This window comes from Rissa tridactyla, chromosome 12 (assembly GCF_028500815.1).
Source record: "Rissa tridactyla isolate bRisTri1 chromosome 12, bRisTri1.patW.cur.20221130, whole genome shotgun sequence".
NCBI classification, from domain to species: domain Eukaryota; kingdom Metazoa; phylum Chordata; class Aves; order Charadriiformes; family Laridae; genus Rissa; species Rissa tridactyla.
In genome coordinates, this window is record NC_071477.1 from 4,927,633 (window position 1) to 4,953,623 (window position 25,991).

General features: G+C 61.0%; 1 protein-coding gene across 3 annotated transcripts; it reads right to left on the reverse strand.

Moving 5' to 3' along the window:
- Positions 1-124: 124 nt before the first annotated feature.
- LOC128916693 (tyrosine-protein phosphatase non-receptor type substrate 1-like) lies at positions 125-24,897 on the reverse strand. Of its 3 annotated transcripts, none has more exons than XM_054218680.1 (9): positions 24,416-24,897; positions 11,752-11,845; positions 4,622-4,966; positions 4,099-4,413; positions 3,615-3,965; positions 3,268-3,369; positions 2,785-2,806; positions 2,315-2,354; positions 125-1,548 (listed from the first exon to the last, which is right to left on the reverse strand). In XM_054218680.1, exons 2-9 carry the CDS (start codon positions 11,831-11,833, stop codon positions 1,294-1,296), a joined length of 1,512 nt encoding a protein of 503 aa, XP_054074655.1. In that variant the 5' UTR covers positions 11,834-11,845; positions 24,416-24,897; the 3' UTR covers positions 125-1,293. The 3 variants fall into 3 exon arrangements, with proteins under 3 accessions (XP_054074655.1, XP_054074654.1, XP_054074653.1); XM_054218679.1 differs by lacking the exon at positions 24,416-24,897 and adding an exon at positions 12,070-12,167; XM_054218678.1 differs by lacking the exon at positions 24,416-24,897 and having other exon boundaries at positions 11,752-11,914.
- Between the last annotated feature and the right edge of the window lie 1,094 nt (positions 24,898-25,991).

Consider the following 25,991-nt stretch of genomic DNA (forward strand, 5'->3'; position numbering starts at 1 on the left):
AAAAGAAAGAAAGAAAGAAAGAAAAAAAAAAAAAAAAGAATAGTCTGTACAAGCAGTCACATCGTTCTCAAAGCATCACCAGGCCCCCCACCCCACCCCCCGCCACCACAGCCCCCCACCAGCAGCCGTGGGGCCAGCCCCATGCGTGCCCACTGCTGCAAGGCCACCTGGGTGCTGCAGAAGCCAACGCAGGGTCCAAGGACGGGGCACACGGAAGACACTTGTCCCCACGGGTGGGCTGGGAGAAGCCTGCCTGGCCCCCACAGCAGAGCTGGGGGTGGGGGGGGGATGTAAGTCCCTGTTAGAGTCCATGGGGTTTTGGGGTCTTCACTGAGAACTCGGTCTTAATTTTGCACATCTTATTCTAGTGTTAAGTACACAGCAGTACACCCACGTACAACACAAAACATTGGGTTTTAGCTCTAGAAATTAACAGTTACATGTCAAACAGTCAAAACATGTTACACGGTACCTGCGGGGAGCTCCCGGGGAGCGGGGGAAAACCGGGCTGGTGGGGGCACCCGCAGCCCGGCCGATACGGAGCTGCACGCTTTGTACAAGCCTGGGGCAGCGCTGGTGGGTCCCGGTGCGGGGCAAGGCTGTGCAGAGGAAGATGAGGAGGAGGATGCTCCATGTCGGGGAGACGTACCCGGAGCCTCCCTGGGCGGCAGGACGGGGGGAAGCCCACAGCAGGGGGGCTCAGCTCGCTGGCCTTCCCAGCCTCATTGGCCTTGGTGCGAGAACCGAGGTCCCGCAGAAGGGACACTTGGGAAGAGAGAGGCGGACGCTCAGGTCCTTCCTTTAAAGCCAGAGTTTGTTTTCCAGGCGTCGACGGCAGAGAGCCCCAGAAGGCAGCGCGGGGGTCCTGGCCGGTCCCTGCGGGGTCAGGGGGGCTGTGGGGAGCCATACAAACCTGTCCAGGCGGTGGCATCCCCGCAGGTGTGGAGACACTGTCCCCATGGCCTCAGCCCAGCTGGAGCTTCCCGAGGAGCCGCTGCTCCGCTGGCTCAACCCCCTTGCAGGCAAACCCGGCACACCGAGGCCGAGCGGCGCCCCCGTGGCTGCGGGGCAGGGATGGAGCCGGCAGCCCCAGGACCAAGCTGCCCCCAAAAATCAGGTCTCTGAGGATGGGAGCCAACCCCCACCAGTATTGCGGGCTGCATTTCCACACCAAAATGCGAGTACCGCAGCACGTCTTCACATCACTCCCAGTGCTTCCAAGAAAATCCTCCCGGGGAGGAGCAGAGCAGCTCCCCATGGGGCAGGGGGTCCCGGCAGCCGCTGCAGCCCTGCTCACTTCCTCGGGATCTGGACGCTGGCGTACTCTGAGCTGGTCTCCTCAGGGTGCGGGGCCGGCCGCTTGGGCGCCTTGCTGAGGTGCACCATGTCCAGGTCGGCATAGGTGAGGTTGTCATCGCCATTGGGCGCCCGGCTGGGCTGGATGCAGGCGTACTCCGACTGCTGGCTCATCTCCACCATCCGGCGGATGGTCTTCTTCTCTCTGTCGAAGTTGAGGTCCGCGTAGGTCAGGTTGTTGGGGTCAGATTCCTGCACGAGACAGCAAGAGTTCCTCACCTGGGAGGACGAGCGAGGAGATCCCCCCCGGCCCCGCGCCCACCCCATGCCCTAAACCCGAAGCCCCACACATCAATCCCGCTGCAGCTTGACCTGGGCCAGCTCGGTCTCTGCTTGTAAATGACGCCAGCAGCTGGCTGGGACAATCCTGCAGCAATGCTTTACCCCATGCTGCATCTTCAAATCACCAGCCACCGTTGCCACTGACAGGCTTCGGAGCCACCACCGTGATTCAAGAGCCGCCCCGTCACCCCGTCCTGGTAGGGACGGGCAGGGGCCAGCCTGCCCAGCGATGCCCACGCGGGAGCTGGCAGAGGGATGGACAGATTGCTGCTGATCACGACTTTGCTCGTAACTGCGTCACCAAATGCAAAATAACTCCACAAATAGCCTGGCTGGCTATCGCACAGCTGGTTCTCCAGGCAGCACAAACCTAGACTTCCCAGGGAGGAGGAGGAGGAGGAGGAGAGAGGGTGAAGGCAGAAGAGATGCTGGGAAGTGGCTATCCCATCCCCGGGAACAGCTTCTCCTCTCTCTCCAGCCACAGCGTGGAGACACTGAGACATTTCACAGGGGAACCACCACCCTCCACCGGAGACACAGAGATATTTCATGCAGGAACCACCACTCTCCACTGGAGAAACCAAGATGTTTCCTGCAGGAACCACCACCCTCCGCTCCTGCCTCCAGTGCCTCCCGGCTGCTCCCCCTCCCCGGGTCCTGGGGCTGAGCGACACACCTGGGTGGTGGCCTCGCTGCTCTTCTCCGGCTCATGTAACCTGAAAGGGGGAACAAAACAAGTCAGATCTACCCATTGCCCTGTTGCATCTTCCATAGTGATGGAGCGGCAGGGGTGGGGCGGGGGGGGCGTTCAGAGGCAAAACAAGGTCCTCGCAGCAGCACCCAGCAGGATGAGTCCTCACTGGTGACCATTTGCTCTCGTGCTGGTCCAGCTCCATCTCTGCAGGCTGGAGACCCAGCTCCCACCCGCTTTTTCCGCCTCACCAAAAGCCAAATGTTTGGGTACAAGATCACCGCGGGGCCAGAACCACAAGCAGGGAGATCAGCGGCGCCTGCGCCTTCCCTTTCGCAACGAGCTTTTGGGGATCCAGCTCCATCCAGATCCCAAGGGACCCAGTTTGTGGGCTGGAGGTATCCAGCTCAGAATGCCTGTGGACGACTCAGTGACTAGAGGAGATGCGCGCTTACCTAGCAGATGGCGAGCTTTTACCTGTCGGAAGAGAAATAATTCAGGAAAGAAATAGTTCAGGAAACAACATAACCCCCCCTCCTTCCCCAGGCACATGAGCCCACATGCAGAGAGTGCTGTAAGAGCAGATATACATCTTTTCCCAGAGGCAAGTGCCTGCAGTTTTCTGGAGTTTCACTCCATTTACTGCAGGACTGTTGCCAGGCAGAGGGCAGGAGGTGCGAGGGGGTGTCAGACATTTTTAGGTACAAGGTACAACAAGCACATTTGAGACTGCTCCTGGCAGGCACTGGCACGCAGCGCAACCGGGCAGAGCTTCCCCTGCGGCCCGCAAACAACCTGGAGAGCTCTGCTCCGTCCTCCCCTTTGGACACGAGCTGCAGGCACACAGCCATGCGTTCAGAACCCAAGCCCTGATGCTCAAGAGAGGGAGAAGAGGGTCAGGAGCAGATGCTTCCCTGCCGTGCGCTTGGTTTCCTTACCCTTGCTCTGCTTCACCCGGATAAGGTAAAGAATTGCAGCCACCAGTAGTGCCAGCACAGCGCAGACCACTCCCACCACGATGTAGATCATCAGAAAACCACCTGAAACACGAATGCAAAAGGTCACCATGGGCCTGAAAATGATGGTACCGACAGAGACCCTGCAGCCTTACAGCTGGGGTTGGCCTGGTGATGCCTTGGGCACGGAGGACCTGCCAGCATGACCTCCCCAATCCCCCAATATGGGGATTTTGTGTCCTTGAACCAGATTCTGGTGGGACATTCTCAAGGGGGGTGATATCTTACAGTCCCCTGGCAGAGAACAAATCCCAGCAGCTCTCACGCACCGTTAACTGTCTGGGATGAGTCTGTCATTTCCGACTTGGACGTGGCAGTGATCCACAGGATGGCCGTCCTGTCGACGGGCTCCTGGGCATCGTGCACCACACGGCAGGTGAACACGGACCCGTTCTTCTCCTCCATCGCTTTGACCTCCACCAGGCTACTCAGCTTGAACAAGCCCTGGGGCGTCTCCACTGGCTGGGAGACGTTCTCCATGTTCATCTCCGTCCCGTTCTCCAGCCAGGTGACGGCCATGTCCCTGGGGTAAAACCCCTTCACGTGGCAGATGAATTTCACGGTCTTGTTCACCCCAACAGGGCTCGGCGGGTCAGCGTCCACCTGGATGCTGGGGGAAACTGGGAAGAGAGGCAGCGCCTGGTGCCCAGCGTCCCCCGTCTCCGCTGCCGGCGGGGTGCCCTGTCCCTGCCCTGGGACCCCCAGCCCCAAAGGAGCTGGACACCCCGAGCGCCGGTCCCCCCCAGCCCTCACCTCGCAGGGCTTGCCTGAGCTGGTACGTCTCCCTCAGCGGGGCCGTCAGCGTGGGGTGCCGCACCTCGCAGACGACCTGTGAGCGGACGTCGTTCACCCCCAGTGTCATCGTCACGGTGCTGACCATGTTGTAGGAGGATTTCATCTGCCCAGGGGTGATCGTTGGCTGCTGAGCCGAGATGGGGACCGCATCCTTGAGCCATTTCACACCGATGTCTTCAGGGAAGAACCCTCTGGCCGTGCAGGTGAAAGCCACCGATTGCCCCGGCCCCGCTCTGTCTTTGGGCCCGGATACAACCGGGGGGGTGGGTTTGGCTGTGGAAAGAAGCGTGGGGCTGTCACCAGGGCTCTGCCACCCCCTCCAGGGAGAGGGGTCTCCCACGGGGGCAAGGATGCGCCCAGGAATGGCCCACGGGACCCACTCCTGGGACCCCAAGACCCGTCCCCATCCCCACTCGCCCCGAGCAGAGCCCACCGGGCTGGGCTGGTTCCCACCGGGACCTGCTCTGGGAGCCCCACTCACCATGTACGGACACCTCCGTGCCTTTTCCATGCTGATACACCTCATCACCGCCCACTGATTTGCTGAACTTCACACAGTAATAGGTGCCGGCATCCTTGGGTTGAACATCCCTGATGCGGATGGTGAAGTCCGTGTTGGACCCATTCACTGCCCTCATCCCATGGGTGAGGGGGTTCGTCTGGTCATAGATGGTCTGGTTCCCACTGCCCCAGCCCTTCAGCCACTTCACGGGGCCAGGGGGAGCGACTCCAGACGTGGTGCAGGTCAGGGTGAGCGTCTCCCCCGCTGTCAGCGACACCTTGTCCTGGGGCTGCTGCAGCTTGAAGCCCCGACTCACCTGGGCAGCTGGGGAAAAAACAGACGGAGTCTCATCTGGCACTGCACCCCCATCTATGCTCCCCACTGTCCCCCCTGGCTGTGGGACAGGCTGCACACACACCTCTGGTTAGCCTGGACCACGGGCGACGGAGCTGGGCCAGCCCCAGGGAGCCCGAGGGAGAGGCTGCGGTTACGGCAGCAGGCACAGACCTCTGCCCGCAGGTCTCGGCAGCGGAGCCGGCCGGAGCTGTGCTAGATGGCCACATATCATGCTCTGTACAGCTAAAACCTCGAGCAAATCCCAGCTGCCCACGCCTGCCAGCACACCGCGCCGCCTCCCAGGGCTGCTCGGCTTCGTCAGTCGGAAGGAAACAAGGGCACGACACGCTCCGAAAAGCCAGCTCCCCTTGCAGATGCGCTACCACGTTTTCTGCGCTGAATCTGTCCCATTTCTGCATTGAATCCAAGCCCTGCTTCGCTGCAGCGGAGCACAGCCATTAGCCGAAGCCGGTGCCAGTCAGGCAGCCGCCATTCCTGCTTGTCACCGGCAGAGGAGAGCAGTCCCCTTCGAAGCATCTCGGTCACAAGGCTCCCTGATCCAGCCGACTGCGTTGCACCTCCTGGCACCAACGGAAAGCCACCATCCCAAGTGTCCCCCTCAACTATGCACCCATGGGTGCCAGCACACCTTCCCCTGCACACAGCCAGGCAGGGAGAAACTCCCCAGGTCTCTCCAGGAAAACCGCAGGGGCTCTGCTCTCCGCAGGCAATACCAAAAATCCACCTCGGGAGGACCTGCAGCCAGCGCTGGCAGGGATGGGGGTCCGAGCTTGCTGCCATGCAGGAGGGATGCTCTGGGAGCCATCCGGCTCAGCGCCGTGGAACCCAGCAATGCCACTGCTCCCTAAAAACAGCTGGAACAGCGGAGACAACCACCCCACAGCCTACACGGCTCCTCAAAGGGTTAGTTTTGGCAACACTTGCCATGCCAATATAGTCACTGAGACCGAATTGAATGAGATTTCAATCCAGGTCACCGCTTGAAGGAACAGAGAAGGTGGGAGAACCACCTAAACCTGCCTGCTGGTAACAGGGGCCAGGCACTGCTGACCGCTGCAATCCCAGAGCTGGCAAGCTGCACGGAGAAACGGTGTCACGGTCATGCAGGGACCGTCATGTTCGAGCAGGTAACTCCTGCCGCAGCTGAGCGGTGCGGGGAGCGCACGGACCAACGTCCCCAGAGGGTGGGAGCTGCATTGGTACAGCTGGCCGGAGGGCTGCAGCTGCACCCACATCTCTCACACCAGAAAAACCCAGGGCAGCAACTCCTGTGAAAGCTGCCCTTGGTCCCTCCACAGCCTCCCGCCATGTAGCTGTCCCCAGGATGGGACAAAATCCTTGGCTGGATGCTCCCAGGAGGACCCACTGTAGGACAAGCTGCTCCGAACTCTCCCGGCCACGGCTGGCTCCCACCGAGCCTAGAGAGGATTTTTGGCAGCTGTTAATCCCTTCTGACTTCCAGCGGTATTTGGTATATCCACAGATGTTCTCACTGTCTGCGCAATTACATGATCTTGATGGCCAGAGTTATCAGGAGTAGTTTCTCCAGATTCCTCAAGTTAAAGGCTTTTTGCCCAGGGCATTAGTCCGCTGCATCCCTAGCACAGGCTGATGCTCGCAGCCGAAAGCTTCAGCCCTTCGAAGGGCTGCGTTTCCCTTCGATGTCACATCAAGGCTAACGCAGTAGCAGCGCTCGACATCGAGATGAGTTTGTCCCAGAAGACAAGCGTGGAAGGACGGAAACCTGGTTTGTGTCACGTCCGAGTGTATCATCCAGGCCCAGCCTCGGTCTTGCAGCTGAGCAGCGGCGGTTTGGGCTTCTGCAGGGTGAGCCCGTGTTTCTCAGGTGAAACCGAATCCGGGGGAGCAGAGCCCCGGAGCAGAGCCCCTGCCCTCGGTGGGGGCTGATGCACCCCATGTGCAGAGCCCGGTGGTGACGCAGGGCACGCAGCGCCGGCTCCGCTGCTGCAGCATCTCCTGAGCTTCTCCATCGCCTGCGGCCCCCGGACCTTTCGCAAGAGGTGGTTGAGAAATGTGTAGAGGAAGTTTAGAAGCACAGAAGCATCATCCGCCTCTCGCCAAGCACCCACACAGGGATGTGACACAGGCAGGGGACCCAGCTGCTCTGGGCACAGGGACCCGGCACCCCCAGCCACCGTCCGCACAGACCCCCAGGCCCCTTTGAATGCCCAAGGTTGCCGCGTTGCTAATTGCTCGCTCCACCAAGTTGGGCCAATGAAGCTGCGTTGCCTCACCGCTCATTAGCAGGTGGCATTGCAACATAGCAAGAGCCTTGGGAAGTTGGGGGGGGGGGACAGGCACCAGGTCCCCTCCCAGCCACAGGGGCTCTGCACCCCATGATGAACATGTCGCTCACCGCTCCCCTCTGCAATCCTGCCTAAGAGACTGCAGGGTGGAGTGACCCCCCCAGCCCATGTCCCCTCGAGGGTACCCCGCGCCAGGGAGGGCTGCCCTGCTCAGAGGGGCCAGTGCCACCCCGCACTGACAAGCCCAGTGCTTCCTCTTCATCCTCCCTCTCTCCATCTGTCCATTCTCCCCACAAGGCACGCGCAGTTCCAGAGGGGAGAGAGACGGGGGAAACGCCTGCTTTGGGGTCCTGGAGCTGACCCCAACGCCGGAGTGTGGTCGGGGTGAGCAGCACGGGCATTGCTCAGCCCTGAAGCTCATTTCTTGGTCGCAGCCACGGGATCTCAGAGCAGCAGCCACAAAAGCAGCGGGCAGTTAAACTGAGTACGGCTGGGTACAGCCACCTCGGCACAACGTCCCTGCCTTCCTGGGGTCATGGGGATTTGTCTCGGCAGGCAGCAGGGCTCGCCTCTCCGAGAGACCGGGTTTGCAGCCGGGCCGGCGATGCTCCGCGTGCATCTCACACCGCCGAGCCCACATCAGCTCCCCGATGGGCAGCGGCGTGCGAGCACCTTGCCCTGCTCCGTGTGATGAGGGATTTGCAGGCAGGGCACACGCTATTGTCCAGCGACAGGCTGCCAGGGGTGCTGCTGCTGCGGGGCCACCACCGCACGGGGCTTTTCTGATGGCGCCGCTCCTCCCAAAGCGGTCCCAAGAGCGGCCAGGGAACAAAGGGCTTCGTGCTGCCTCCGGTGCCACGTGCCAGGAGGCTTCCCCGGCAGCTCTCAGTCTCTTGGTCACAGCAGCAAACACCGCGTGGGTCTAAGGAGCCTCTCAGGGCTAAAATGTGGCTTTTGGGTATTTTTCCATGTGTTCTGCTGTGAGCCACCGCGCTACTTAACAGACTTTCACGCACAGCTCTGCTCGGCCGGTGCTTTTTCAGATCACCCCATTGAGGGTTTGCAGGACACCTATTGCACGCGAGCTTCAGCCACGCTATGCCACGTTACCACCACACCGCCTTAACGAGACACTCTCGCACCTCCCAGCCGAGGAGCACGAGTCCTGGACAGACCACCCAACTTCTCCACCTGCCTGCCCTGCACCCAACAGCCCTACGCCAGGACCAACCCGACTCTTCGCGTGCTCCGAAACACCTCCAAACTCCAGCAGCAGCCTGCAGAGAGGTGCCCCCACACACACCCCGCCCCAGCCCTGGCCACAATGGGAAAACACAAAGGGGAAGTTGATAGAAAACCCCAGAATATGCAAGTTAGAAAATGCAAAGTTTCCACTGAAGCTTCTCTCCTCCCTTCCCCCCGAAGGCAGCTTCTCCTTGCACCCAGGAGATGTCTCTCCTCCTTCCCCTTTCTGGCTGCTCGCCCTGAGGAGCGATGGGGCCAGGAACCCGGCCGAGCCCTCTCCCAGCGGGTATTTGCCAGCAGCACATGCGAGCCCCGATCCTCATGACATGCTTGTGCACCAGGAGCAGGCTGCGGGGTACCTTTGCGCTGCAAACACACGGGGCACACCAGCATTTCTCACCGCGAGCATCAGTTCAGCGCAGACCCGCTGCCCACCTGCGCATTCGCAGCGAACGATGACGCTATTTTCTTAAGACTTTGATTTCAAACCACCTAGAGTCAGCGCAATCCTTTCGCCGCCAAGATCAAGGAGAGCTGAGGTGCTCTGACCCTGTAATCTGCTCTATCCTACCCTCCAGAATTAACGAAGTGCTGAAAATCGTCACCTGACGTTCCCACGTAGGTGGGAGCATCCTCGCAACGCAGACCCAGAGCACTCCCAGCCCAGAGGAGAGGCAGGAGCACCGGCATCGGGCTGCGCCTGGTCTGGCAGAGCCTCCGTCCTGCTATTCAATTTGATCCTGTTATTCAATTTAAGTTGAGAGCAAAATAATCCCCAGCTCTCCCGCTGCGGTGCAAGTTTTCCATCTTGGTGACACTTTTTTTTTTTTCTCTCTCTCCGTATTCCACCTTTTGAAGTATTTGATACCGAACAGATTGCAAGAGGCTGGGGTTTAATTCAGGAGAGGCTGCTTGGATGCTTCCTGATAAAAATAGATTTTTTTTTTTCCCCCCTCCAAAGAAGCCGGTTAAGGAGCTCCGGGATGGCGAGGGAAGTGCCGCGTGCTCCAGAAGCAACGTGCAGCTGGTCACCGGCATCCGGAGCCTCACGGTCACTCACTGAAGGAAGGGACCGACGGGCAAAAGAAACCCCAAAATAATCCTGCTGGAATTTCACCTGCAGCAGAGCTGCCCCTGGGGGAAACTAACAGGTGCTGCCTATAAAAAGGGCCTGGAATCTGCAGTTCGGGGGGAAGACAAGAAGAGAGACCCAGGGGTAGCTGTCGAGAGCTATGCAGATCCCAGAGCGGCTCGGGGACGGCTATAGTAAAGGCTATATTTTACATACGTGACATCAGAGGAAGCCTAGGATCACACGCAGCCACCATTTGCAAGCTTCCCTCCTACAGCATTAGCAGAAATTCAGCTTGAAAGCCAGAGCCCCACGACCAAACAGATTTCCTCTTTAGCGGGGGCTCCGGGAAGCGCGGCTGAAACCCTCCGTTGAGAAACGCCTGCACAGCAGGGTTCTGCACGGCGCACATTTTGCAACGGGGCTTTGCAGTTCAGCTTCCCAGCATCTCGTCTCCTCTTTGCCCTACAGGAAGATCTCCTGCAGGACCTTCCCTTTTCCCCCTTTGCTTCTGCAGAAGCGCTGTCGGAGCAGTCACCCTCCGGCAGTGGGAGCCTGGGCCAGGAGTTCAAGCTCAGTTTGAGCCATGGCCCAGGAGGGTCCGCCACAGGGTCTCCACCACATGGAGAAAGAAAATAAACAAACATCTGCATGCTCACACCTGAAATCAGGGATGCAAACCACCTCGCAGCCCAGGATGTTTTTTTTCCTAAGGCTGGTTTGGAAAAATGGTTTTGGTTTTTTTTTCTCCCCCCTCCAAGGCCATGTTTAATTGAACTCAAGAGCTTTTCTCAAGCCATTCTTTCGTAGCAGGAAATCGCAACGGTTCACTGAGAAGCTGCGCTCGCCGTCAAAGCCTTCTTGGCTTTCAGCAACTGGGAGTTTTCAGCTTGGGGCCAACACTTCTCAGTTGTGATCAGGCGACTCAAAGCAAGGAGTGTTGTTCTGAAAGCATTTGCTTTCTGCTCAAGTTTGTGCTCAACTCTCTGCCCAAGTAAAGCTCCAATGGTAAATACTTCCAACGGGCCTGGAAGAGCACGGCTTTCCCCCCATGCGGGACAGTGTTTCACCTGTGTGGGAGCCTGGGCTGGGCTATTTGAAGCAGGATCTGGCGGGAAGGTGTAAAATTTGGTCAGACCAGGCAAAAAACTCAGCAGCAAGATGCTCCTGAACGGGTATCGCTGTTGCCCCAAGAGCTTTGCACAAAAAGCCCCGTCCCACCCCGGAGGCACAGGCAGCGCCGGGTAGGAAGGAGGGCGATTCCTTTGCAATATCACCCGAGATGAAGAGCACCGAAACAAACCATCCTAGAAACGAAACATCCTTGAAAGCAGCAGCCACCACAGGGCTTCGTTCCTGGTGGGGCGAGAAACTTCCCACTGCTAGCGAGGGAAGGGAAACAGCCAGGGAGCGGCGCGCACCACCATCATCCCTCCTCATGCCATATGCCCAAGCTTTTATATGGGACGGGAGGAGCCACAAGCCCCAGGGAGGGCTGGGGCAGCCAGGGGGCTGAGGTGACCCATGGCCAGTGCTCGCAGTAGGGCTGGGTGGTGCAAGGTGCCTGGGAGGATGGTGCAATCCCACCACTTCGGTGCTCAACAGTTGGGTTGAGCAGCAAGAACTGCATACCGTCAGGGCTAAGGCAGGGAGGTAGCAAGAAAAACAAGTTCCCAGCAGAGGAGGCAAGCAGCCCTCGCCAGAGCCTCCCAGTGCCCACTCCGCCATCCTCCCCGTCTCCCGGCGGCTTCCGAATGGGAATTTGGGCTGCTTGCAGAGATTTGCCTCTCACATAGCTGGCAGGGGGTGCTAGCAAATGGGTGGAAACAACATGCCTCTTCACGTCCCTGCCTAATTCCCTCATCTTGCTGGAAAGGGGAATGTCTGCCTTGAAGTTTGCTGCCGGAGGAGCAGCCGAGCACGGGCCCCGTGGAATGCCCTCTGCCATCGCCGCGCTCTAGGTCATCTCACGGAAAGGTCAAACCAAACGTGCGCAGCGAGACAGCATCATGTCGCACTCGGGAGGTGCGCGGCGGAGGGGCAGCAGGGAGGAGAGAGGAGGACGGAAAGGAAAGGAGCGAAGGGGGAAGAAAAAGAAGCCAAACCACAACAGAAGAGGAGGGTGGCAGGAGCGGGAGAGCCCGCGGCGGGTGGGAGCCATGGCTTACCTGGCCAGCCGGGCAGGGACAGCAGCACCAGGCAGGTCAGCGGCCAGGAGACACGGCCGGGGCCGCGGGGCAGCGGCTCCATCCTCGGCGGGTTCTGGGGAGCAGAGATTAGAGCGGCTTCAGAGCGCGGCTGCCGGCTTTCAATCGCACAGGGAGAAGGAAATCGCTCTTCTCAGCCCCAAAATGAGGAAGGAGGGCTGGGCTCCCGCCTCCCCCCGCTTCCCTCCCGGTTCCCCCCTCCTCCCCCCCCCCACGCCGGGACTGCGGGCGGGGAGCCCGGGCACACGCACGGCCCCGCCGCCGCCCTCGGGCACCGACCTGGCCGGGCCCCGGGCTCGGGCTCCGCTGGCGGGGCCCCGGGCGGGCGCATGCCCCGGTGGCGAGCGGAGCCGCGCCTGCCCCCCCCCACCCCCTCCGTCGCCGCCGCGCCGCCTCCGTTGCCGTGGCACCAGGGCGGGATGGGGCCGGACCCGGCTCGGAGACCCCCCCTCCCCTTCCCTCCCCCTTCCCCGGCGGCGGGGGCGAAGCCAGCACCGCCCGGCCCGGAGCGAACTTGCTTTTGTAATGTCACCTCGGCGTGCCCGGTGTGCTGCTGCCTTAAGGTGGGCTGGGGGACACCCCCCAAACCCGTCCCGGGACCCCCCGGGTCTGAAGGGGTGCCCGGCTCCCCCGGGGCAAGCAGGATGCTCCCAGAGCAAGCAGGATGCAGGGCCGGGGCAGAGGAAGGATGATTCAGTGGCCCCAGTGCTCATCCAGGGCTGCAAGGAAGGTGGCTGGGGTCCCCCTGCTTGCCACGGGCTTCCTGCGCCAGGGCCAGCATGGCCACCACTTTGGCACAGCCATGGCACAAAGACCAGCATCCCTGCACTGGAACCGGGGGGGGGGAAAGCACAAGGGTGCTGGGGCAGGGGTGGATGCAGCTTAGGGGCTCTCGAACACACAGGGCATTTTGTGCCACCCAAGGGGCCGCACAGGGCCAGCAGCTGAGCCAGGAGAGCCCATGGCAGAGGCACAAGTGGCATTTTGGAAGTGCATTGGGGACAGGAGAGCTCAGCCCATGGGGGTCAGACAGAGCAAGGAGGGGGACTCTGGTGCAGCACAGACACATGGAGGGTGTATGGGGAAGGGGAGGAGAGACCTGCACCCCTTTCCTGCCGGGGGGGCCCCTTGAGTTGCCCTCTGGGAGCATGGGGACAACCCTGTGACATCCCTCAGCAGGGGAATGGGCTTAGTGGGAGCCCATCCGAGGGGGAGAGGACAGGAGCCCACAGTGGGGAGAGGCAACAGCTTGAGGATGAGGCAGCTGAGATAGAAGATGGGGACGAAGGAGGACACAGAAGAGGAGGAGGAGGGTGTCTGGACGCGAGGATCCATAGGTTGCATGTCCCTGCACTGCCCTGCTTCTCCCTGACACAAAGTCCTTCCCAGAGGATGCACAAGGACATTCTCCACTATCTGTGCCTGCTGCAGCTTTTCCCACCACCCGTGGGCACTTCAGCAAGGCCAGGACAGGGACCAGCTTGTTCCCCTGTGCCTTGCATGGGCACGGTCACCCGCAGCCAGACGTGATGCTGGCCGCTCCCAGCAGGACCTCCATCAGGTCCCAAACCCACCCTGTTTTCCCCTCTGCAGACCCAGGGACGGGGCGGACCCTCTGCAGAGGGGGGGCTCCCAGCACACCTGGGTAGCACCCAGCAGCACCCATGCACCCCGCAGATCACACACAACTGCTCTCCCACGCCGGGACGGGGCCCCGGGGCACTATCGGGTGCCTGTGCCATGCCAAGGGACCGGCTGCCGGCTCCCTCCTCCCTCCCCAGGCAGCCGCTGGGGCTGTCGGCTTTATTTAGAGCTTCGCACAAACAAACACCAAAGATATCTGAAGGGACTTGGCACCATCAATCTGCGCACGGCGTCAGGCTGCGCGCGTTCCCCTCCCCGCCAGCCTCCCCCTCGGCCCCAGCTACGCCCATGTGTTGCATCCAGCCTTAATTTAGCTCCCTCCGCTGCTGGGAGCCGGGACCGGCCTCCCCAGGCATCTGCAGTGCACCCCCCCAGCCCCCCCCCCTCGGGGAGCACCCCCGGGGCCGGTGCTGCTCCTACTGTAAAAATATTTGCGGCCAGCACCGCTCCCGGGGAGCCCGGTGCAGCCACTGTTTTTATTTCCCCTTCGCACAGCTGGCGAGGACGTGAGCAAACAGCAGGGACCCAGAGGGGGCGTTAGGTTCGGCCTTTGGCCTTTTTTGCGCATGCAGCGTGGCGTGGAAATAAATTACCAGTTTGCGCAGGGACGGGACCCAGGATTCATGGAAACCTTGCAGCTCTGCTGCCCTGGGCGGTGCATCCCACCCAGCGCCAGCCTGGGCACAGGCAACCAGCAAGAGGGAAGGTGCTGGGGACACACCGCAGCCATTCACAGCCGCTTTCCTGGTTATTTTTAAATGGAAGCGCAGTTCCTGGAGGCCTGGCTGACTTCAGCCTGTCTGGGCTGTTCTCCCGCTCGGCGTTGAAGGTTCAGACAACCTGTTTCAAGGCGATTACAAAGCAGAGACAGCCCGTACGCAAGCAGAGTGCTGGGGAAGGAAAGTTAGAGCTTAAAAAAGCTCTTGGGCGAGAGAAGGTAGCGCGGCGGAGCAGATGGTGCAGCGTGAGCTTCCCAGGAAGAGCCGCTATTGCTCCCCATTAGGAAGCATATGGGCAGGCTCAGCTGCCTCCCCTCCTGCCCACGGTCCTTCCACTCGGCGTCGCAGGGCCCCGCTCGAACACGGCGGGGTCTGGGGGAGCCGCCCCCAGAGGGCAGCCCCTGCCCTGCGGGCTGGCAATGAACCTGGGGGAGAGGAGCACTCCTGCTCCTTCGCACACCCAAGACAGAGAGAGAGCGCAGCATTTCGGGAGGCGCAACACCACCATTAGCAGCTTCCTCCTGCACCAAACACCCACGGCGAGCAGGAGGCTGCTTGGCAGGGCGGGCAGCGCTGCCAGCCGGGCTGCGCTCGCTTTTGCAGCATCTTCATGCTTTAGCTTAAAACCACTGCTCCCGCAGGGATGATTTTGGAGCCCGGGTCTCCCCGGGAGCCACGCAGCAGCCAGCGCGGGGGGCTGGGGTAGCCTTTTAGCAGAGCTTTTCAAGAATAGGTTGATTTTCACAGTTTTGAGGCACGATGAGGAACTTGCATCACGCTGCCAGCGCTCTTCTGGGGAAGACACGTGCTCCGGCCAGTCTGAGCCAGGCTCACCCACCCACACAGGTTTGGGTGCTCTGGTTCCCTTCCTGGGACAAAGGCTGCAGCCAGAGCCACCACTGCTCCCAGCAGGGACCGGGGATCCAGCGTGCTTTTGCATTTCCCCTTTTTCGGCAGCAGGACCAGCTGCGCGAGCGACTTCCTCCCCTAGCAGGAGATGGGGGGTCCTTCTCCGCACAGGGACACCCGGCTGGGGCAGAAGCACCCCATCTCAGGGAGGGCCCCCCAAAAGACCCTCTTGTCTCAACCCAGCAGCATCCAACGGGGGCAATTACAGCCTCACCAGAGCGATCCCACCTGAAAGTCTTGCAGCACTGGTTTTGCCCAGACTGCTCTTTCATCCCCCTAATTAGCAGCCTGTCTGATCCCCTCCCAGCACCCACAGCCCACGGGGACAGCAGTGGCTCACTCTGCTGAAGGGGGGTTTCACAGGTGATGGAGATGGGAGAGGTTTCAGTTCCTGCCCTGCGGTGCCAAACCTCAGCCTAGTGATGAGCCACGTTTCACTAATGATGGAGGTGACTGCGGTTCTTTCCCTACCCTGGGCTTTTCCCCTCGGGATCCCCCACTCCCCAGCCCCAGACCAGCATGGTACAGCACAGCGGGAAGGCTACCTATGGCCTGACCAGCTGGCCACATCGGCTGTCCCAGAGGGCTTGTGGGCTCAGTGCAGCCTCAAAACCCACACCAGCAGGGAAGCTTAGAGGTAAACATGTGGGAAAACATCAATACTTTGGATATCAGCTTAGAAAATACCCTAAACCAGCATCCATCAGTGCTGTTTTGGGATTGTGGGTGCAGACCCTTGCCCAAGCACCAGCAAGCAGCCAGCACCCATGGGACCCCCTCCATGATAAACCCAAACAACACATCGTACACCCCCGCCGAGGCACTCCGGCTTGCAGGGACTCGCTGCCGCAGCGAAGCTGAGAGCCGCTCGGTCGTATCCAGCCCCAGGCAGAACCCAGCCCAGTCCCAGCACCCCAAGAGATGCTGCTTTCACAGCTCGCCACACCAAAACAAGGTTTGCAACCACATCAGAGAGCCAAACCCAGCCCCAGCGCCCGCACAAGGTCTGCTCCAGCACACGCAAGCCAGTGCGGCCTCCCTGCACCGGAGAACAACACGTGCATGGGGCCAGGAAGGTTCATCCCATCTGTTCTCCAGCTCCATAGCCAAATTTCAAGACCCCTCCAGCCTACTAGCCAAGCGGACACATCTTACAGCCCTCCTGCCTCTCCCCACCACCCCTTGGGCTTCAGAGGCAGCACTCTCACAGGGCTTTTCGCTGGGAGAAAAACCACACAAATGCCTTTGAAAGTAGGTAGCACCAATTACACTGCTGATATTTAGGGCTTCCAGCACAACAAATGGAGCTTCAGCTTCATTAGGTACCATGCCAATTTAATCCAAGACATCCAGTACAGAAGGAGCTTAAATTAGTTTATCTGATGTTAACTTATAATAAGCAATATGTTAACACGGGGATGGAAAAAAGTGACCTGCAGCCTGCACGTAAGGAGCAGCACACAGGGGTGGCCAAGCCAGACCCTCACCCAGGGAAGGGGCAAAGGAACCCACCGCAGGAGCACCCCAGCCCCACAAAAACACCAATTTAAGAATCAGGGGTGCGTATCATACCTGTCTGCTCACCGCACGCTCCAGCTGCAGCACCCACAAACACCTTCCAGCTAGAGGTGGTGGCACCCAGCCACCCCCTTATGGGGGGGAGGGCCTGTGGGGGTTTAATGAGCTGCAGGTGCTTCGTTAAGGCTGCGATTGCCAGAAGACAGGCAGGGGTGGGCTGTGGGGGCTGCTGTGAGCCGCCTGTGCGTGGGCTTTGCCCCTTATCTTTTGGGGAGGGGCTCACGGGAACTGTCTGTAATTGCTTTGGCCAAGCTTTTATCGTGTGATTTAGGGCTGAGCTGAGACATCTCAGGTCCTCGTCTGAGCTCTCGGCCCCCAGCGGTGCAGATGGTGCAGGGGCCGAGCGGGGAGGAGGCGCTCCCCGACGCGGGGGATTTTCCAAGGAGGCCACCTCCACGCACGCCGGCCGGACCTGCTGCAGGGAGCCGGGTTCCTAATCGCAGCCTACTTAATTTCAGGGGTGCTAGAATGCTCCGCCACGATCAGCTGGTCCCCTCCTTGTCCATAAAATGGCTTTCAGGAAGGATGAGGGAGGGATGTCGTCACTGTCTGCCCAGCGCTGGACTCTGCTGGGCTGGAGTGATGCTCCGAGTGCCCTCGCGGCGTTCACACACCGTCACCCTCGGCTTCGGCAGCGGTGGCAGAGCCCGGCCGGTGTCAGACCATCCACCGAGCAAAAAGAGAAGCACGTGGGCTGCAGCGGGGACCGTACCCACACCACGGCTCGCCCGTCCCAGGGCCGTGCAATGCTCCTGGGCTGCTCCCATTCAGCAGGGGCACCCTGCGGGGTGCTGCAAGCCGGGTAACTCGTCCAGGCTTCCTTAACGCGGCCCTGCACGCTTCCGACTGGGGGAATTCCTCCTGGCTGTGTCAGAGCAGGAAAGGTGGTTTATATCCTGTGCCTGGCCTGGAAGCTGCCCCAGCTGACCTGGAGGCGATGGGCAGAGGGACTGGGGTTTTGGGTGAAACTGCTGACCGGCTGGGAAAATCCAGCGGCGCGGGATGGCTCGGGAGGATGGGAGCCGGCAGGGCTGGCGCCTGCTGGCCGGTTGGCTGCCCCGAGCACTCGGAGGGCTGCGATGAACCTTGTTTGCAGGCAGGATCCTGCCCCTGGCTCTGGGGGAGGATTTCCTCACTGGCTGTGGGCGCAGTGGCCGAGCAAAGTCCGAGCAGGCTGCAGCGTCCTGGGTCGGCAGCACAGGCACAGCGCTGGGACAGGGACCAGGGCGCGAGGCAGCCCCCACCCAGGGCAGCTCACAGCGGGGCACAGGGTGGCCCCGGCCCTGCACCCCTTGTGCCAGCAGTTGCAAAGCTCAGGGGCTGTGAGGGACACCCGCACTGGCTGGGAGGCACGGCCAGGGCTCGCTCCAGCTCTCCTGGGCTCCAAGGTAACCCCGGTGCCACGGTGGCAGCTGAGTGGTCCTGCCGTGGGACCCTCACCCGCCCCGGGCTGGGCAGGGCAGGGAAGGGATGCTCAGCCCCAGGAACAGCGGTGCTGAGGAGGAGAAAGTGGCAGGGAGGGGAGGAGAGGGAAAGGGAGGGGAGGGGAGGGCAGGCAGGGGCAGCCAGGGAGCTCCAGCCATGCAGGGGATGTTTCAGAGCTGGGTGCTAATTGTTGATGGGCCCCTGGGAGCTCTTAGAGCTGAATCCCCCATCTCCGCTCCGGAGGAGGATGCTCTGCACCGCGCTGGCCCACGGGGACACGGTGGCAGTGCCAGTACCCAGATCCCCACAACGCACAGGCGGTTCCCCGCAGCCCATGGCCAAATTCTTGTCCTGGGGGTTAATGGGAGGCCTTGTCACGCTGACGCCAGACAAATATACTTTGCCCTCTCGAGCCCCTGCAGCTGTGGCTCTCCCCAGCAGGCCACGTCCCTGCCAGAGCTGCTGGTGGTTCCCCATGTCGGACACAGCCCATCCTCCTCTGGCTGCCCCCTGCTCTTAATTTGGGGGCTGCCGGTGCCATGCCCCCACCCGGGGCCATCTGCGGACCGTGCAGGACAGCCTGGAAGCCAAGGAATCCCCAGGTGGATGGGGTGCAGGCTGTGGGAATGCACGTGAGAACAGCAGGTCCCTTTGAGCCTACAGCCCCATGGAGCGATGCTAGAGAAGACCTTGGTCTCCCCTTGGCGGTACCACTAGGACCGTGGTGGGGTGAGGAGCCTGGCCGAGGGAGGAGCGATATAATCTCAGTTTTATTCTGCCTTTTTTCCCCCGCATCCTCTCAAAGTTCTTTGTTGATTGCAAATTGTTATCATGAAAGCGCATCCAACGCTGCAATAGCAGATAATGCTCCGCGCGCTCCCAGGCACGGCTGCTGTAACTCATTGCAGGCTGGGCTGCCTGATAAAGTCCCGTGGCAGCTGCAGATGAAAATAAAAATGCTAACGCGGTGGGATTTATCATGTTAAGCTATCTCAGCCCATCGCTTCCTGCTCGTCAGAGCTCTCACTGGAGGCACCGGGACGGCTGCGGGGCTTTGAAGCCCAGGCTTGGTCGGGGCATTTGCGCTGTTGGACCTTGGCCAGCCACAACCCGGGAGCCGGGGAGATGCCCCGGCGCGGGGCTGAGCTGGGACACGTCGGGTGCAGGAGACCCAGTACGACCCCATGTCACCCTTCGCTGAGTGTTATTAATGAGGGCGCTGAGAGATAACGGCGTGGCTGGCAGGGAGGGCTTTTACCGAGGTTATTTGTGAAAGTGCCATATCTGATGCATCACGGCGGAAATGGCAATTGCACGGTGGCTGGGGGGGGGCAGGGGATGCACCCCCCGAAACAGCCGGACCCAGCCCTGGATGAGGGTGCTGCTGTCTTTACCAGCCCCCCAGCATCGCCAGTCCATCCTCAGCCCTGACACCAGGCCGTCCCCTGCAGTGGCTGTCCCCAGGCTGTCCCCGCAGCAGCCATGCAGCTCAGGGGCCACGTGCCGGGGCTTGGGGCTGTTTGCTTTGGCCCCGTTGAGACCAGGCACATCCACGCTGCCTGACCTCAGCGGGGCCAGGGCCATGCTGGTCTGCCACTGGAAGCTGAAGGAAAATGCTTCTGCAAGGGGTTTGTGTTGTTTTGTCTTTGGTTTGTTTTTTTGTTTTTTTTTTTAAACTGAAGGGCAACAAAAAGCACGAGGATTAATGTGGCTCTGCAGGATGCACCGCGCTCCCGGTGACTGCATCGGTCCCAAGGGTCTGGCTTGGCCCCGATAAGGAGCTGCAAATCAGAGCTGCGAAATGCTGCCGTCCTGCCCCGGAGCTCGGTCTGCCAGAGCCGCGGAGGGGGATCAGGGATTTAAAGGGCCTGAGAGATGTCTAACAGGTTTAGAAAATATTGCCTGGGATTATCTACTAGCAGCGGTGACCAGAGACGTCTGAGCCGAGACACACATCGGCACCAGCTGATGTGTGATGTCTGCTGAGGGGGGATGCCTGCGCAGGGGAAGCCTGTTCTGCATGTGTGTGTGTTTGTGTGTGTGTTTGTGTGCACGCGTGTGCGTCTGTTTGCACGTGTGTGCACACACGTGCGTGCATGTGCAGTGGCGACAGCTCTGGCACGGGGCTGTAGGTGCGAATGTGACAGCTGGCCCGGTGGCAATGCAGGGTCTGAGCTGTGCACAACCCCCGGTGGCTACTAGCCCCATGCTGGGTCTCAGATGCCAGGAGAGAACCTCGAGATCCGGCAGCAAACCATCTGCCCCGCTGCACGCGCGAGGGATGCTCCAGCCTTCGCCGCGCTGCAGCCCTTGAACAGCAGCTCCTGACCGCCAGCATTAATGATATCCACCCAATTAGCCGCCGCGAGCTCTGCCTAGCCCCAAGGATTAGCAAACGAAATCATCATCCCAAGGCGTAAGCAGTTAACACCACTAATTAGTCATCGCGTGAATCCTAACCCAAACACTAACCCGGGCTCGGGCAGCCTGTGCCGCGGGCAGGGGGCTGCTGCCCCTCGCCCCCCTCCCCACCCTGGGCTAGGGTTTCCCTCGGCTCCTGGGGACGGGAGCTGTTTACGGAGAATTTACTGGGCTCAGGGATACGTTATTTTTACACGTTGCCATAGTTACCGATACCATTATAAAATTAAGCCTGAACCTTGCTGAAGAAATGGATCCGTCAGAAGCAATTATTTTAGCGAGCGCGTTGTTGGTGCTGCCACGCTGCCCACCCCGCGGCCGGCGGCGAGGGGCCGAGCCCAGCCGGGGCTATGGAGCTTGGGGCCATGGAGCTCGGGGTGATGGCCTCATCCTGCTCAAGGGCCGGGCTGGGACACCGGGCACGCTGCCGGAGCCCCGGGATTGCCCGGCTGCGCCACGCTGGGAGCCACCGGCGCCGGCACAGCCCCTCGGTGCTGGCAGCGCTGCCGGGCACGTCTGGGGCAAACAAAAGCCCACTGAGAAGGCGCTTTCAGTCTGCTCCGTGGCTCCCTCCCGCAGTGCCTGCTTTCCCCCTTCTCCTGCCTCTCTCAATATTTTTTTTCCCTTTCCCTGCGCTTCTCCTCAGAGGGACACTTGTGCTGGGCTCGGGGCGCTGCCAGCACCGGGGCTGCGGCCAAGCACGGCTGAGCTTTAAGGTCACTCGGTGCCAGGAGGAGCGGGGAGCCCTGGGGACCCCCACGGCGTCCTGCCCTTGCTGCCATCCGGGGATGCCCTGTGCCACCCACTGCCACGGGAAGGGGAGGAGAGGGGAGCTCCCCAAAGGGTTTCCCTATCCCGAGCAGCAGCACCTGGCTCTTTTCCCCAGACAAAACCCGCCGGAGTATCCCTGGTTGTGTGTGCGGCTCACTCGGGGCATGATGCACGTGTGGGTGTCAGGGGACCAGGACCACTCCAATGTGTCACCATCAGTTGACCCAACATGAGGAGTCCTGGGCATCCCCAGTGCAGGACACCCCTCCTGCCCTCCCGGGGACCCCCTCGGGCACCAGCAGGACCAAGCACAGCAGCTGGATCCACCCTCCCTGTGCCAGCTCTGGAGGGCGATTGTGCCCAAGCAACGTCCCGTAAAACACCGAAAGCACAAAGTGAGTCTTTCTTAAGCACTGCATGTTCCTGTTCGTCCCACGGTCCTGGAAATCCCTCTTTAATCATTGCCAGAATCTTGGCCTCCACCACATCCTGCAGGGAAGGACCGCACGGGCCAAAGGAGTGTTGGGCGCAGAGGATTTCCTTTGAAATGTGTTTCACACTTTCATTTTCACTGCCTGCCCCCTCTGACGTGATACAAGAGATGGGGAATGGCTGGAGGGCAGCCCTCAATCTGCTCCACACCCCATCAGCTCCAGGGATTTAATGCAAATGATTCCGGGTCGGGCAGAGAGGTCCCCAGTAGCAACAGCTGCAACAGCACAACCTCCTATTAGACACCAGAGAATCCACACGGACAAACAGCATCCTCCAAGCACCTCCACCTCTCCTCAGCCCAAAGCCCTGTGGCCGCAGGGCCAGGCTGTGGCGTGGGCACAGCCGGGCAGTGCCCGGGAGCCCACCTCCTCCCCGCACACCCCGGGGAGGGTCCCGCAGGGCGCCCCCGTGCCGGGCAGTGGTTGTCCCATACCGTGGTTTTCACTCAGGCGGTGCCTGGGGGGCTGGAGCCATCTCTGCCGTGCTGGCGAGAGCCCTCGCTCCATCAGGAGCCCGGGGGGAGGACGAGGCTGGCAGCGAGGCTGCGGCACCGAAACAGTTCCTATGACAACCCCAAATCCCAGACCTGTTTATCCCCTTTAATAAAAATCCACAACAACTGTGAAACCGGGGAATAAGATTCAATAAGTAAGAGGTGAAATAAATCAGGAACGGCGTAAAGCATGTCAGCGTTTTACTTCGGCTTCGTTCCTTGCTTTCCGAGGAAAAGCCTGCGAACTGGGGAGCTGCAAACGGGCCAGCTGGGGGGTTTGGAATTGGTGGGAGCGGGGTCCGGCCGTGCAGCATCCCAGGGTTTCTCCCTCCAATTCTCTCTCCCAGCAGGAGCTCAGCCCAGGGCAGTCGGCAGGCACAGGCGAGACCCACGTGGCATTTCTTGGGGACATTCAAAGTGTCCCTGAGACCCTCTCTCCCTTCCAAAACCCTCAGAGCACCCCAGCCATTCCTCCAGCTCCTTGTGCTGCTCCCTCTCGGTGTCCTGGCACAGCATCCCCATGGCGTTGCCTGGTCCCCATGGCATCACGGGGTCCCCGTGGCATCACAGCGGTGCTTGTGGCATCATGGAGGTCCTGTGGGGTCTCTGTGGCTTCGGATAGTCTTGGGCCCATGGCTGCTTGGCTAATGATGTGCAAAGGGACCAGCCTGTCTCTCCCTGGGGATGGGCTTGTGGCCACCACAGTCTCACAGTGGCGAGGATAGGGATGGGGACTGGGATGGGGACAGAGCAGGAGCACAAGGGCATCTTGGAGAGAGACACCCACAAATCAGGGCCTTGGCTAGAGCTGCTGCCCCATCAGCCAGTGGAGGGGACAAGCTGGAGCGCCATGGGCTCCCGGGAAACACGATGGCCCCTGGGCACCGTCCCCATGAGAGGCACTGCCAGCGTGGGGGGGGGGTGGTGTCTCTGCTTCTCACCGCGGAGCTGGAGCATCCTGGGGCAGGGCACGAGGCGTTTATCCCTGTCTCTCTCCTTTTCTCCTTGCTCAGCCCTGGCTCCAGCACAAGCTCAGCTTTGTCCCGCTCCCCCGTGAGCGCTGCCAGCCCTCTCCTGTCCCCCGGGACACCAGGGAGATGCCCTCATCTCCCTTCTTCAGCCAGCCCCACGCACTAGCTGAGACCGTGCTCTTCCTTGGCACTAATTAAATCATTGCTCCCCCTCCCCACGCTGCTGGGACCAGCCTCCTCCGTCAGTCACGCTCTCCGGACTAACTGCTCTCTGTTATTCCATGTTTTCCATTGGAGGCTCATACTCCCTGCTGGCTCTCGGCACAGCCCGTGCCTCCCACGCTGGCTCCCTGGCACAGCATGGCACATGCCACCACCCCGGCAGGCTCTGCCAGCCCTCTCCCCTCGGCACCTCCAGGAGCCATTTCCCAGGCACCAGGAATGGAGCAGACTCTGGGGCAGCCCCCGAGCATCCCCTGGCCCTTTCCCAGCTCCTGCTTCCCGTCCCCTCCCCACGGTGGGGGTCTGCACAGACCCCCACCGCGGCGCAGCCCAGCTCAGCCTCTCCCCACCCGCTTTGCTCGGCTTTGCCGTCCTGTGAGGTCTCACCGGGCTCAGAGACCGCAGGGAGGAAAAGCCCGGCTAAAGCCCCCCCGTGCCACCCACACGCCGGGAGCTTCTCGCCGTGGCAGGGCCCACTGCCGGGCCCATTTGCCAGGACACACCACCGCCGCCTCATCCACCCCCCCGCACCCTTGCCCCCGGTGTCCGGTGCGGGGTCCAGCACTGGGACATTGCCCAAACCCCGGCTGGAGCTGGCGTGTCCCCTCCCCGGCTGGGACACCGAACCTCTTCCCACCTCCCTGTCCAGCCACCGCCTCTGCTCCGGCAGCGAAGCCGCCTTTCCTCGGCCCCGGCTGTGGGCAGGAGGAGCCCCAGCATCGCCCCCCACCCGCCCCAGCCATGGCAGCCCTCGACCTGCCACGAGCACCCGCCTTTCTCACTCGAGCACCCAGCGGGCAACTCGGCAGGACGGGACACCCGGTGGCACCGGGAAACCACCACGGATGAGTATAAATCCCTGACCCCAGTGTCACCCGGCGCTGCCCCCAAGCGAGTTGCTGCCCCCCCAAGCATGGTGCCGCCCCCCAAAGCGAGGTGCTGCCCCCCAAGCGAGGGGCTCCCCGACACGCTCCTACCTTGTGTCTGAGCTCGGGCGCTTGTTTGTGCTTTCACTGCCGGCACACCCCAGGCTGATGGCTTAAAGGATTTTCCTATAATAACCACTAAATCCTTCCCCTGGGCAGTAAGCCGCAGACCTGGGCCCTTTCCTAGGTGCAGAGCGCTCCACGGTGCTCTGCTCACTCGTTGCTTTGCATATGCTCGTATCAAACTGGATTTCCCCCCCACTCCTGACACAGCCCAGTGCTTAAAAAGCTCTAAATCCCCGTGAATTTCATTTCCCCTTCTCTGCAAGGTCTATCCCCAGTTTCGGTCTCACCCACATATTTTACATACTCCTGCTCGCAATCCTGACGTGAGCTTTCCGCGAGCTTTGGTCTCCTCCCCGCGCAGAGGCCGGGCAAGTCCCGTGTCCTGCTCAGAGCGGCTGCAGCCTCGGCCGGGAAATGAGCCCCGGCGTGGCTGTGGGTCCGCTCGGAACCCGGTGCCATGGGAGGCTTCTCCCCAGCACCCCCATGCCACGGCCCCTCGCTGCCACTGAGGCTGGTGCAGAGGGGACCAGGCTGGGGACGGTGCTGGGGGCGGCAGTGACAGACCCCTGCCCTGGCAAACTCCCCCGCCCACCCCCCCCATACCCACAGGGTGCTGAGTACCCTTGAGAAAGAAGTGACCCAAAAGTGTCCCCAGGTCACATCCCGTCCCCCCCCCGCAGGCGATGCTTACTCAGTCATGCAAATGAATTTCAGTAGTGGCTCCTCTCCCCTCAACAACTCTCTCCCCGAGAGGATCTCTGCTGGCAGACAAGGCTCCCCTGGGTATACGCATGCTGCTGTTTCACACTGTCTTCTTTCAGTTCCCTTTTTTTGATTTCACAGTAAAAAGTAGATAAAGTTAGAAACTAGCAGCTTTCAAGGTTACAGGCAGCAGCCGGTTCCTCTGCCTGAAAAGTGTGTTTCACCCTCAGCCCGTGCCTGCCAAGGGGGTGTTTGCATGAGGCGGTGCACGGCGCGGTGGCAGCACCCGCCGCCACGGGTGGGTGGGTGTCTGCACTTCACACCGGGGTGCACGCGGGTGCCGCCGCCACGCTCCGTAACGCTCCCCTCAGAGGTGGGCACCCAGCACGCGTGCACGGAGATGGGGATGTGCGCGGAGCAGATGTGCATGGAACAGGGGATGTGCATGGAGCAGATGTGCATGGAGCAGGGGATGTGCATGGAGCAGATTTGCATAGAGCAGATGTGCATGGGGCAGAAGAGGAGTATTGACCAGATGTGCATGGACCAGATGTGCGTGGAGCAAGGGATGTGCATGGAGCAGATGTGCATGGAGCAGATGTGCATGGAGCAGGAGATGAGCATGGAGCAGACGCGCATGGAACAGATGCGCATGGAGCAAGGGATATGCATGGAGCAGATGTCCATGGAGCAGGAGACGAGCATGGAGCAGATGTGCACAAAGCAGTTGTACATGCAGCAGGTTTGCCTGGAGCCGGGGATGAGGACAGAGCAGGAGACCTGCACAGAGCAGGGGATGTGCATGCAGCAGATGGGCATGGGCTGGCTGGGGCCGGAGCAGGAGATGTGCACGGATCAG

Excerpts from the sequence above, each read along its gene's own strand:
- LOC128916693 (XM_054218680.1), bottom strand. The coding sequence starts at position 11,833 with ATGGAGCCGCTGCCCCGCGGCCCCGGCCGTGTCTCCTGGCCGCTGACC. Across the intron at positions 4,414-4,621 it reads CACGGAGGTGTCCGTACATG|CCAAACCCACCCCCCCGGTT; the intron begins GTGAGTGGGGCT and ends TTCTTTCCACAG. Across the intron at positions 2,807-3,267 it reads CCGGGTGAAGCAGAGCAAGG|GTAAAAGCTCGCCATCTGCT; the intron begins GTAAGGAAACCA and ends CTCTTCCGACAG.